The 14,357-nt window shown below is 33.8% G+C and overlaps 1 protein-coding gene across 1 annotated transcript in view; it reads left to right on the top strand.

Annotated features, from left to right (window-relative positions):
* The first annotated feature begins 2,883 nt into the window (after window positions 1–2,883).
* Window positions 2,884–14,357, top strand: part of LOC137639063 (tyrosine-protein phosphatase non-receptor type 12-like) — a 41,828-nt gene continuing 30,354 nt past the window's right edge. The window contains exon 1 of the mRNA XM_068371383.1: window positions 2,884–3,115. Coding sequence (XP_068227484.1) covers window positions 3,002–3,115 — 114 coding nt within the window. The 5' untranslated portion in view covers window positions 2,884–3,001. The remainder of the gene's footprint in view (window positions 3,116–14,357) is intronic.

The raw sequence follows: 14,357 nt of genomic DNA on the forward strand, positions 1-14,357 counted from the left end.
TGGGCTATTTTCCCTGTTGGGGCCCCTGGGCTTATAGCATCTTGCTTTTCCAACTAAGGTTGTAGTTTAGCAAATAATAATAATAATAATAATAATAATAATAATAATAATAATACCTTGAAATCGGATGTCGGTCTTCTTTGATCAAGTGTTTATTTACTTTATTTTCATTTTACTGGTACTTCTCCCTGTGATATTAAAAGTTGTGGTGTTCTTGTTAATATGAATAAGAAATGCTTTATTTTAGTGCAATACATTCAACTATGGCATTGAGATACTACCGCTAGAGATTTATGGGGTCTTTGACTGGCCAGACAGTACTACAGTGGATCCTTCTCTCTGGTTACGGTTCTTTCCCTTTGCCTTGAGAGACACCGAATAGTCTTGACTATTCTTTACAGATTCTCCTCTGTCCTCATACACTTGACAACACTGAGATTACCAAACAATTCTTTATTACCCAAGGGGTTAACTACGGCAATGTAATTGTTAAGTGGCTACTTTCCACTTGGTAAAGGTAGAAAAAACTCTTTAGCTATGGTAAGCAGCTCTTCTAGGAGAAGGACACTCCAAAATCAAACCATTGTTCTCTAGTCTTGGGTAGTGCTATAGCCTCTGTACCATGGTCTTCCACTGTCTTGGGTTAGAGTTCGCTTGCTTGAGGGTACACTCAGGCTTACTGTTTTATCTAGTTTCGATTCCTCTTGTTTTGTTGAAGTTTTTATTGTTTATATAGGAAATATTTATTTTAATATTGTTACTATTCTTAAAATATCTTACTTTTCCTTGTTTCCTTTCCCCACTGGGCTATTTTCCCTGTTGGGGCCCCAAGGCTTATAGCATCCTGCTGTTCCAACTAGGGTTGTAGCTTAGCATTTAATAATAATAATAGCTACTGTCTGTCCCTTCACATTAATGTAACTTATTGATATCTACGAGACCTGAAGCAGGTCAGTTTAACTGGACCTCGAAATTTTTCAGACATTTGACGGATCAAATAAAAATCTGTCAAATTTCCGGAAAAACTATTCTAAATTTCCGGAAAAGAACTATTCTAAATTTCCGGGAAAAAAAAAATATTCTAAATTTCCAGGAAAACTACTCTAAATTTCCGGGGAAAACTATTCTAAATTTCCAGGAAAACTACTCTAAATTTCCGGGAAAACTATTCTAAGTTTCCCCCCAAAAAAATTCTTCTAAATTTCCGGAAAAAAAACTATTCTGTGTTCATTATATATCATCATCAGCCGTGACTAATCCACTGCAGGGCGAAGGCCTCAGACATGTCCATTCATTCCCGTATATTTCCTTAGTTCGTGAATCTATCGTCTACTCCTTCCCAGCTTCTGTATATATATATATATATATATATATATATATATATATATATATATATATATATATATGTAATACTCTTATTTACTCTTTTAATTATTATTATTATTATTATTATTATTATTATTATTATTAATTGGTAAGCTACAACCCTAGTTGGAAAAGCAGAATGCTATAAGCCCAGGGGCTCCAACGGGGAAAATAGCCCAGTGAGGAAAGGAAACAAGGAAAAATAAAAGGTTTTAAACTATGAAAACTTTAACGAAACAAGAGGAAGAGAAATAATAGAATAGTGTGATTATTCAGTTTTTTGCATTATGTATATCTTTATTTTCATAATTTTGTCATCTTGGTGTTCCTTGGGACATAATTTTAAACGTATTTCTTGATTATTCTACGATTATATCGCTTTCCTTCACTTCTACATGTTTATGTAATCACGTAGACTCAAACACATGCAAATACGCTCATGTATATGCATTTATATCCATAATTTCTGCATTTGTCCACATTCTAATATGTATTTATACACATTTGTACACAGTATTGCATTTTAATTACACATTGTTATCATGTCTCAGGACTATGAGTTGGATGAGAGAGAGAGAGAGAGAGAGAGAGAGAGAGAGAGAGAGAGAGAGAGAGAGAGAGAGAGAGAGAGAGAGAGAGAGAGATAATATTTATGGATGAGTGGCTTTTTAATGAAACGTTTCTTCCAAGGTCCCATAACAACTTTTAATCATAAAATTCATATAATTTTTCATAATGATATCTCCTCGTTTCGAGGCTAACAAACAATTATTTTCTATTATTCTTTGCTAACTGTCATCACAGATTTACAAATAATTGGTTTATATAATTCTGCATAACTTGAAAAACTCATTCTTCTGTCATTTCTGTTGTGTATTTTGGCAAACACTACTGAACTCTTTTTTACGAATTATTTTTTTTTTCAGAAAATGTTTTATGGAATGCCAGAGTTATAGGTTTTACCCTAAATAATCTGTTTTAGCCCATTAATATATAGATTATATTGTAATTCTTAGGTATAAAATGATTAAGAAATTTATGAACGCATTAACCACACAGGAACAAATATCAAGGAGTTTAACGCCACGATCTTAAAATGAGTAGTCACCCCTAAACTCATTTTCTTTGAGAGCGTCGCTTGTTGGCGGCGGCAGCGAGGAAGACATATTTCCTAAGAGATGGCGCCCCACCACCAGTCAGTGTTGCCACATATGGGGATTTATCTCTAGATTTGGGGATTTTGAATGTCAGATAGGGATATTCTGTACAAATTTCCATGAAGAAGAAACAAAGATGAGTAAACCTGTATCGTGTTGCAATTAGTTTACTTACGCTTATATGAAGTATATTGAGTAATTTCTATATTAGTACAGCCTACATGATCAGAAGATAATATATTTGTGGAAATGGGGATATTTGGGTTGTTTCGGGGATTTTTCATCATGAGTTTTGGGGATTTTTAGACTAACTCATCTGGCAACACTGCCACCAGTTGCTCCTCCTCACTGACTGAGAGTGTGTAGGGCCCCCGGGGCGGTTAGTGTGTGTTTGACCCGTGTGAAGGAAGGTTGTGTATGTGATCACTTATGTGTGTAGTGAAGGGGTTAGCTTTTATAGCCCCAACCCATACCATGGGATGAGGGAAAGAAAATTACCTCTAAGAACTGTACTTCAGAATTTCATTAACCATGTGGATACCTTAGAAGTCAAACGGACCGGAGGAGATGATATATATGAACAGCAGTTTCAGGTGAGGAACTTAGAGAGGAGAGATAGAATGCCCACTCCTGCCCACAGTCGCATACCTGATCTAGTTTTCTTGTTTCAAGTATCTCTCTCGTTGTTCAAACGTCCTATTCACGCGGTAATGACGATCGAGATGGATGGAGTTTGAGTTAATAAATAGAAATCCTTTCCTTAAAACGAGGGAACGCTTAGTCAAAGCGTGTGGGCCATATATGCAAATAGGGGGTTTGGTTTGGGGTGATTGTCAAATTACACGTGAGAACTTACTGCATTGGTATGGATTTAAACAGCGCGTTGGTTTCTCGGCGAATGTAAAACTTTTCTTAAACTTTAAACAACTTACTAACTTTCCGGAAAGTTTTAAAAAGTTTACCAGCTCGTAGACTGCTTTCGAGAATGGGTGTTGGTCAAGTTGTCAAGGATTTGGACAGGTACAGGTGGAGTCATAGAGTTGAGAGGCTTCGTCCCTATCGGTTCGTGTGACCTTGACTTCGGCTGGTCGTAATAGATGCAGCTGGGGTCCGGATGTGTGTGTGATGGATATTTTAATGTGATTTGAATTGCGAAATTGGGAGTTTTTTTTTTTTGCGAGCTTTTGTCTGGTGTTTTATATAGTAATGATTTAGGTTATGTATTTATATTTTCTTCATAATAAGTTAAAGACATCAATGTTTGTCTTTGTATGATCAAAATGATCCGAAATTGGGAGTTTTTTTTTGCTAACTTTTGTCTGGTGTTTTTTATAGTAATGTTTTAGGTTATTTATTTATATTTTATTTATAATTAGTTAAAGATATCAATGTTTGTCTTTTTATGATCAAAATGATCCAATAGTTTACGATAAATTTTCTTATTATTATTATCATTATTATTATTATTATTATTATTATTATTATTATTATTATTACACGAGCTTTTACCGTATCAGTAAAACTTTTTAATATATAAGATAAATATAAAAAAAATGTTTTATGTTATGTATTTATATTTTCTTCATAATAAGTTAAAGACATCAATGCATTGTCTTTGTATGATCAAAATGATCCTATAGTTTACTATGCCTTTTCTTCTTCTTCTTTTTCTTCTTCTTCTTATTATTATTATTATTATTACATGAGCTTTTACCGTAACAATAAAACTTTTTAAAATGTAACATAAATATTAAAAAAAATTCAATTTACCTCAAATTAAATTGATTATATTAACCATCCCAGTGTTCAGTAAAGCGAACGTTTTCTGCATTGAGGACGGGCACATGGCGCTTTGCAACAGGACTGGAAACCCAATAATTAAATTAGAGTTCGAATTTTTAGTCGTTTCTTGACATAGATTTTGTAAATTACATTGATTTTTTATATGATTACTGACGGGAATGTCATGTTTATCCCTTTCGTAAGTGTGTACTATTTTACGTTTTCACCTGTTTTCGTTTGCATGAATGGTAGATGAATAATTCATTATATATATATATATATATATATATATATATATATATATTTATATATATATTTATATATATATATATATATATATATATGTGTGTGTATATATATATGTTAGGCCTATATGACATTTCGAAGATGAAAATAGCAGGTAATTTTTTAAAGCAAATTGTTAATATTGTGGCTATAAATTAATGTAATTGGGAGTATGTGGATTTCATCATACAAGTTAAAACATTAATAGTCGATGAAACTCGATTTAGGATTAAATACATCAAAGTAGAAGAGATTATGATGGGTATACAAGATTCGACTCTAGGCCCATAGAATAAGCATAACAGGATAATAATCTATAGGAAGGTAATGAAATAAAAGGTTTCAACTAGGCCTATACTGAAAAAAATGTAGTTAGAGCATTGTATGGTGGTACTGCAAAATGAAGCTTGTGGTATTCAAAGATATTTTTGGCACAGGGTTAAGTCTCGTATAATAATTTAATAAGGGACAAAAATTATACTATAAAAAATAAGTGGATGCGGGAATAAAAGTATAGGACTTAGAACTATATAAATGAAGAGGGCTGTCACTAAATAAAATACACGCATATTTATCAGAAAGGAAGATGCCGTAAGAGTAGAAGGGTTTCCATGAAATTCCATGATGTTTGTGGGAAAAAGTACTTGAATTCCTGGAGGTACTTTGAAAAGTTGTAAGATGCAAAGCACCTCTGGGATTGCCGTAGAGGTTCATTAGTGTGAGGGTGACACTGTAATTGAGAGGTTCCGAGTTCTTTGAAACTAAGACTACTTTAGAAAGGTTCTAAAGTTAAGTGAAAAGAATATTGGTTTCTTTTTGCAAAGGTGGAATTTATAGTAATAATATGGGCCTAGCATTGTTTAATGTATATGGGAAGATGTACTTTAGTGCTGTTTATGAATATGTATATTATTTATATGTAAGATAACCTAACATAACTAGAGGGGATTGGCTATGTGCAGTAGGTTTTTGAAGACAGTGTGTTGATCAAGAGGTTGTAGCCTAGGCCTACATGAAAGAAGAATCATAGTGATAGCTGTTGATGTCAGTTAATTTTCAATCCTTATGGGTGGATAATATTTTTAAGAATCGTATGGGGACATGATTCTCAGAAAATAAACACTTTAGGACATGATAGATGAGTGTTTATGCTTGAATAGTCAAATGAATTCAATCGATTTATTAATATATATATATAGGCCTGTATATATATATATATATATATATATATATATATATATATATATATATATAGGCATGTAAATATATATATATATATATATATATATATATATATATATATATATATATATTCAAAAGTGAATGTAACGGATGCTATAGGACAAGAGGCTAAAATAGAATATTGTGTAAAACAGACAGATTAAATCCCTGCAAAAGTTTTGAACAGCTATTAGAGCAATAGGCCTAGGATGCGAAGAGTGGATGGATTGATGGCTATCTGTTCATTTTGTATAATGACAAGATTTGTGTCAGCGTTTGTATATACAGTATGTGAAGTATGCCTATGTTAATTCCACGTTTTTCTTCTGGAAAAAATATGAAGAGCGTGAAATTTTATCCTTTCGGTTTTTCCTTATTTTCTTGTTTTCCATTATTTCAATAGCCAAAATCATTAAAAAGTCTTGCCCTGCTTACTTCAGACTTGAATGTCTGTACATTTGCCAAGTTTTACGTGTTTAGACGATAGCCAAAAGTTTTTGAAGAATATTTCTCGAGGCATTTGGAGCTAAAATCAGCTCTGACTTTGTTGATATCTAGATACTCTTCTTAAGATATTTAATTTTTCCTTGTTTCCTTTCCTCACTGGGCGGTTTTCCCTGTTGTAACCCCAGGGCTTAAGCATCCTGCTTTTCCAACTAGGGTTGTAGCTTAGTAAGTAATAATATTAATGGTTTACTCAACTTTGAAGTTAGGCAATATTGAGACCAGATGATTCAGTAAGTCCTGTTATGATTCATGAATGACTTTGTCAAGGTTAGCATAAACGGTAACTTAACTGTTAGTGTTGAATTTACATTGAATTGCAAACTTTATTGTTTCCTGGGATAGTTGGCATGAATTCTATTTTCATTTTTTTTTTATATATTTTGGTTAGACTTCAATACAAATCATTCTTTAGTCGTCATTCATGCACTAATCGATAAGGGAAATAGGCCTAGGCCTACTCGATGGACTACATTACCAACTGCTGATTAATTTCTGTATTCTTGAGTTACTACTGGATTTTAATTAGATTGCGTTTTATAAATACATTGTGATATGTTAACCAAAGAGACGTCAAAATATTCATTATCATAGTTTATTTTTCTTGTGTAATAAGCAATATAGACAAGAAGTGTTTGTTTGTTCGTCTACCCTACCTTTTAGTGTGAGTAACATGCCGGATGAGGTTTTCGCCCAGTCATTCTTCATATATCAGATGTTGCGAAACAAATATTACATTGTAGCGTGTAAAATCTGGCAGAATTGAATTTTCACATCCTAACCTCCAAATCGAGCTTCATCATGCTCTCTCTCTCTCTCTCTCTCTCTCTCTCTCTCTCTCTCTCTCTCTCTCTCTCTCTCTCAAGAACAAAGACTTTGTCATTAGTTTTTGCTTGTCTTTTTGTAACTACCATTGTTTTCTACAAATCTAGGTTCGATCAAGGTATTCTGGAGAGAGAGAGAGAGAGAGAGAGAGAGAGTGTGTCTTTACGCATCCACACTTAGCCTACAGTTTTTAGTATATACATCGTCAATGTGGGTGTTTGCATAGCGTGCAAGGACACTTTTACATGGGGGAATATGGGTAGCGAATTACCTTTATACATCATTGATTGTATTTTATGGTTAACCAGACGTTTTCCATATTTTTTTTTTATTTCATTGCAACTTAGTAAATCTGTTCTTCGTTCTTTTACTCACCATGGACAAACGTAGGATTATTCAATAGATGGTCAGGATAAGAATTTCTGCTAATTAGTAGGATAGCAAAGTTTAAGGTCTATGGCTAATGATGTGAGGAATAAACTTTTTCATTTTTTAAGGAGAAAATATTTCCTCTCAACAATATGGAGCATTTAATTTGGGAGCACTTGAAAAATATCACTGTGCATCTGATTCGCTAAGCAGTAAATTATGTAACGTACGTGGTAGTTAGACAACTGTGATGGTCGCAACAACGTTTGAAAGTTTTGAGTCTAGCAACCTAATTGTTATTCATTATTAATTGCTAAGCTACAACCCTAGTTGGAAAAGCAGGATGCTATAAGCCCTGTGGCTCCACTGGGGAAAATAGCCAAGTGAGGAAAGGCAACAAGGAAAAATAGAATATTTTAAGAACAGTAACAACATTGAAATAAAAATCTCTATAAACTAAAAACTTAACAAACATTAGGAAGGGAAATAAGATAGAATAGTGTGCCAGAGTGTACTCTCAAGCAAGAGAACTCTAACCCAAGACAGTGGAAGACCAAGGGACTGTCTATAGAGCCGGATATTTATTCTTTGTTTTTAGTATTTTTTAACTTTAATCTTTCTCAGATCTCGCCTCTTAAAACTTCCTGTTTTAATCCGGTAAATCAGATATAGGCCAACGTCATAAAGTAAATAAGATCTGACCCACTGACCACTCCTGATCACCCTCCACTTATAATAGTAATCACTTTACATCTTAGTGGAAACCCTGACCGGCCGTACCGTTAGCCATTACACCAGACAGTCTGTGCTTGCCTAGACTGGTAACGACCCCCCCCCCCCCCTTAGGCAGTCTGTGCTTGCCTATACCGGCAACCCCTCCCCTAGGTGACCGCCCCGTGGGTAAGGTGTTCTCCTTATGTGAGGGGTATTATAGGCCAGCTTTACCTTCTTTTATCCTTCATAGGCTTTTGAGTTTGAAGAGTGCATTGAGTTATTGGAATATTTAAGTCAGTTGCTATTTCTATCAGGATGTGTTGGTTTTAGGAAGATGTTACAGATAATTGTTGCGCTAGTCCATGAATTGTTTTTAAATTTTTTTTTCTATTTTTTTTTTTTTTACATTTTCCCGATTAATGATATTCACATCTTTAGACCATATGGGGCTTTTCACCGTCTACAAATGTTTGATAGCCTTGTCTTAGTGACAGTCCTTCGTGTTATGTTTGATCCAACCCTCGTGATTACTGGTGTAACTTGAGCCTGATTTGTACTTCATGTCACAGCTTTTCTTGACTGCGCGAAGGTCGTACTTGATCTATCAGTACTTTTGAGATGAATTTAATGTTGGGTCAATTAAAAAAAAATTAACAGACTTGTTTTGCTTTTGGAAGGTTGGCACCAGAAGAGTCCACAGTCTAGGTTTCTTTACACGCTTGACGATATAACTCTTGACTCCAGCAGATGACAGTGCTTAGGTCTATATAATTTTCAGTAGATTTTATAGCAATTGCCATGTTAATGATCCACTCGGCCATGACACCTTCGGCCCTACTGTAATCTCACCGGAGTGACATGGCCATTTTTTAAGCGAATTCTATCAGCCCTGAGCTTGACTTGAAACTTGTCTGGGCTACTGGAGTTGAAGTCTCTGACGAAAAAGATTATCTATTTTCACTAACAAGGGATGGCTCCACAGAAACGAAATGACGGTCGTGTCCTCATTTATACCTTATAGGTAGTTGGTTGGCCAGGGCACCAGTCACCCGGTGAGATACTACCACTAGAGAGTTTTTGGGTCCCTTGACTGACCAGACAGTACTACATTGGACCCCTATCTCTGGTTACGGCTTATTCTGTCTTTGCCTATAAATACATCGAATAGTCTGGCATATTCTTTTACACACACCCTTCCAGTCACCCGGTGAGATACTACCACTAGAAAGTTATTAGGTCCCTTGACTGACCAGACAGTACTACATTGGACCCCTATCTCTGGTTACGGCTTATTCTGTCTTTGCCTACAATTACGTCGAATAGTCTGGCATATTCTTTTACACACACCTGACAACACTGAGATTACCAAACAATTCTTCACTTAAGTAGTTATCTACTGCATTGTAATTGTTCAGTGGTTACTTTCCTCTTGGTAAGGGTAGAAGAGAGACTTTAGTCATGGTAAGCAGCTCTTCTAGGAGAAGGTCACTCCAAAATGAAACCATTGTTCTCTAGTCTTGGGTAGTGCCATAGCCTCTGTACCATGGCCTTCCACTGTCTTGAATTAGAGTTCTCATTCTCCAAGGTACACTCGGGTACGCTGTTCTATCTTATTTATTTTCCTCTTGTTTCTTAACTTTTTATATTTTATATAGGGAAGATCTAATTTAATGTTGTTACTGTTCTTAAAATATTTCATTTTGATTTTATTACTTTTTTTGTAATGTATTAATTTCCTTGTTTCCTTTCCCTACTGGGGTTTTATTTTCCCTGTTGGAGCCCTCGGGCTTATAGCATCTTGCTTTTCCATCTAGGGTTGCAGCTTAGCTTCTAATTGTAATAATAATAGTTGAATCTGGGGTAAAAAGACTAAATTTGGCGTTTGCGTAGGCTATATAGGCTATATATGTATATATATATATATATATATATATATATATATATATATATATATATATATACATACATATATATATATACATACATATATATATATATATATACATACATATATATATATATATATATATATACATACATATATGTATATATATATATACATACATATATATATATATATATATATATATATATATATATATATATATATGTATATATATATATACATATATATATATATATATATATATATATATATATATATATACATATATATACATATATATATATATATATATATATATATATATACATATATATATATATATATATATATATATACATACATATATATATATATATATATATATATATATATATATGTGTGTGTGTGTGTGTGTGTGTTTACACTAGTTGAGTATATTTTACTAAAAATTTTAAAATCGTTTCATTTAATTTTTATCACCGCATTGGGGAAGTTTTTTTTTTATTTAGAATTAACCTAATCTTTTTATAAAATTTACCTCTTTATATAATTTGAGAAAACCTTAACCTTTTTTTTCTGATCACATTGAAAAGTTCCTTCGAACTAAACCTCAAGTTTCCTCTTTTTTTTTTTTTTTTTTTTTTTTTTTTTTTTTTTTTTTTTTTTTTTTTTTATAGATTGGACTTGGGAGGACTTCGTAAGCTATATATGCAGCAGCTCAACGTATGCACGTACATTTATTTCATTCAGACCTGCTCTTATTTATCAGTTATTCAAATCCATCTCAGATCATCTCTCGCAAGTCCGAGATTCTCTGTTTGCAGAACATGCAAATATTCCCGGGGAATCTTTCTGAATACTGACCATCCGACAAAGCAGTGTGTGTGTGACTTGCTCGTATTTGGTCTATAACAGCACAGCCACGGCCCTTCATTTGTCATCGTGACATTGCATTTCCACTCTTGCATGTACTGCAATGAGAGGTGCATTGCATTGAGGTTCTTATTCCAAGGCTGGTTGCCATGACAACTCGGTTCCTGGAACACTTTGTTACCTGGGTGTTGCTTTTCATTCTTATTTTTTTTTATTGATTCGAAGAGAAGTTTGAAATTTCTGTTGAGTCCATTTCGATGCTGCGTGGGTTTTTTTTTTTTTTTTTTTTTTTTTTTTTTTTTTTGGCAAGGTGTGATATTGTAATTTTTTTTTTCCTCCTTGGCAAGGTGTGATATTGTATGTTTTCTTTTTTTTTCCCCTCCTTGGCAAGGAGTGATATTGTACGTTATTATTAATCTGTTAGATGCCAAAACGTAAATTTTGAGAGAGTTCTGTCAAGGTGAGTGTTGGAGCCGCCTTATAATTTGGAATTGCAAGATATTTCTTTGGATTTATTAAACGTGATTAGTTCTTCTTACCCTCTTAATTCCTGGAATTTATCCATTTATCCAAACCTACCGAAACCTTGTAACCCTTCCAGAAACCACATTATTACTTCCATTCTTGCCAGTTGGTCTTTCAACAATCCCAACTCTTTGTGATATAAAGATTCGCTTCACGAACATCATGTCTCTATAGAATGGAACTTGTAATGTTTCTCAAGTTGATATTTATTTTGAAATTGAGTTTTATGTAAGTGGGGGATATAAACTCAACGATATCTTTTATCATTTATGAGAGAGAGAGAGAGAGAGAGAGAGAGAGAGAGAGAGAGAGAGAGAGAGAGAGAGAGAGAGAGAGACAGACAGAGAGAGGGGTATTGGTGAGGAAGTGAGAAGGGGTGAAAGAGTCTGAGGGTGGTGAGAGCGAGAAGGGGTGAGAGAGGGAGAGAATAGTGAGAGTCAAAGAAGATTGGGGGTCCAAGATGTTCATTCCATACCAGTTATGTTACAGATGAACTCTTTATGATTAGTTGGCAGCTTGACTCCGCGTTATCAATTTCAGTGTTAAAATTACCAACTTCATTTTTAACTCACCTGATATTATCTAGTTACCGATAATCTGTTGCGCTACGTCTTTATAGTGCGATTTGTGAAACGATAGGAAAAAAAAGAATAAAGTCACGCTATTTTTAAGGAACAAGACACCAAAGATTTCAATAGATAAATCAGAATTATATTTAAATAAGAACTAATTTTGGGCCAGAGGTAGTAAACAAATGCACAAAAGCTATCTAGTATATGGTACCTATGGGACAAGGGGTGGGTGCGCTTTAAAGAACTTAATTTCGAGGTTGTAAGCAATGTTTTTCTCCCTTTTTAGCTTAGCATTTTCAGTTCGTATTATATAGTTTCTTCTTTACGGTACATGTGTTTATTTTTCTAGTTTTATTACCCTGGTTTTTGGACAGCTTACTGGAAGATGTAAATGAGATTGTAGCAGCTGGAAAATTTATACGGAGAGCTAGAGACAGAACCAGGTGGAGGCAATTGACAGCCCACATCGAGGACATGGCACCTAGATATATTACCCTGGTTATTTCTGATCGCCTTTCTATCAATAGTGATTTTATAAATATCGTTTTCTCTGGAATTTACCTTTCTTTGGTTTGATATTGGGTGATATTAGCCTACTGATTTCTCTGATATACAGTATATGTCCAGAGGGAGACCAGATGCAACGTGAAGTTATTTCATGTTGGCCATAGGATGAAACCAATATTTAAAGAGTTTGAGAAACAGGCAGTCTCCCATCTAATATCTTTAAAAGAATTGAATTTTGAGTTTGTTTTTTTTTTTAATTTTTGGAGCCCTGATATTTCTAAGTAAGGTATTTTAAGCACTTCAGGTTGGTAGTACTTTGAAATTTGTTCACATGTTTGTACTTCAGAATCTGACTTTTATCCTAAACTGATGGAGAAAAACCTAACGCTTATTAAACTCCATGTTCATAATCTTGATATAAGTATGTGACACCATTGTTCAATTGACTCAGTGTGCATGGTGTTTAGAATATTTAGTAATCCTTTTAGGCCGGGTGCCAGGACCACCTCAGGGTATTTTCTGCTAACTTTTTAACTCACATTTCCTGATAACCCTTTAAATCACATTTCCTGATAACCTGTCTTGGGCTATATCAAGAACATAGCGACCACTCTCAACTCGAGGCCGTTCTCACATAGGGGACCAAAACCCCCTGTTTCACGCTACGCTCAACTCTGCCTCACATAAATCTACATTAAGCCTTTATATGGGTGGTCAAACATATTCAGACTTTCAAGAAATTTTGCAGGGACTATTGCAATATATCAAAAAACATATGTAAAAAGCAAACATTTCAATAGTATATATATTTCTAAAGTAATACAAATGTACACGGATACACCGAAAAAAAATCTTGATTTTAACATACTTCTCATTGCAAACGAAGCCTCTCAGGAAAAAATAACTAATCTGTAATTACATATTTCATTATAAATACGTCCTTATTACATACGCATTTTTTTAGCCAAAGTTTACGTTATATTGAAATAGATACCAAAACTTTTCTATCCGTTTCAAACTGATAAATCCAAGTAAGCAAGTGATGATTTTTTCTCCTGACAAATTCCAAACTAATTGTAAAAGATAAAGTGCCTTTAAATTTTTACAGAAAATTTAAAGGTATTTGTTTAAATGTAGTTTGAAGTTAAGATTAATTATTTTTCTTACTTATTTGTTCATTTGTTTATTTACTTGTTTATCTAGCAAGTTGCCGACGAGTGTTTTTGAATTGGTCGCCACACTTTCTTAAGAGTAAAAACGAATGCTTGAATGTTAGTGAACAAGTCGCCAAAAAAAAAAAAAAAAAATTAGATAGTGATATTTGGTAAATACTGTGTATTTTATAAAGCTGACAAGGTAAAGGCATCTGGTAATATAGATAGCTTGCAGTAGTTCCACTCATTTGCGTATAAAAACATCGAAGAAAAGGAAATTTAACTAAATGATGATTTACTCTGCGAAATAAGAGGACTAGATCTTTTCGCAAGGGAGACCTAATTTCATGAGTGCCGACCCAAGCAGTTTTTAGTGAGACGAGTACCTCAGCAGTTTTACACCATCATAGAAACTGAGGAAACATCAGACAAGAAAAGATGTATACAGAAAGCATTTTCACATCTACGATTTTATAAAAAAAAAAAAAAGGTTATTCACAAAGATCGGGTTCTAAAAATTTGTCTATGCAACAATAACAATAATGAACAAGCTTGTGAAATAACTAGTCATTCTCAGGTTGAAGATTGAACACTGTTCTGACCCTAAAGACAGCATCGA

This window comes from Palaemon carinicauda, chromosome 4 (assembly GCF_036898095.1).
Source record: "Palaemon carinicauda isolate YSFRI2023 chromosome 4, ASM3689809v2, whole genome shotgun sequence".
Classification (NCBI taxonomy): Eukaryota; Metazoa; Arthropoda; class Malacostraca; order Decapoda; family Palaemonidae; genus Palaemon; species Palaemon carinicauda.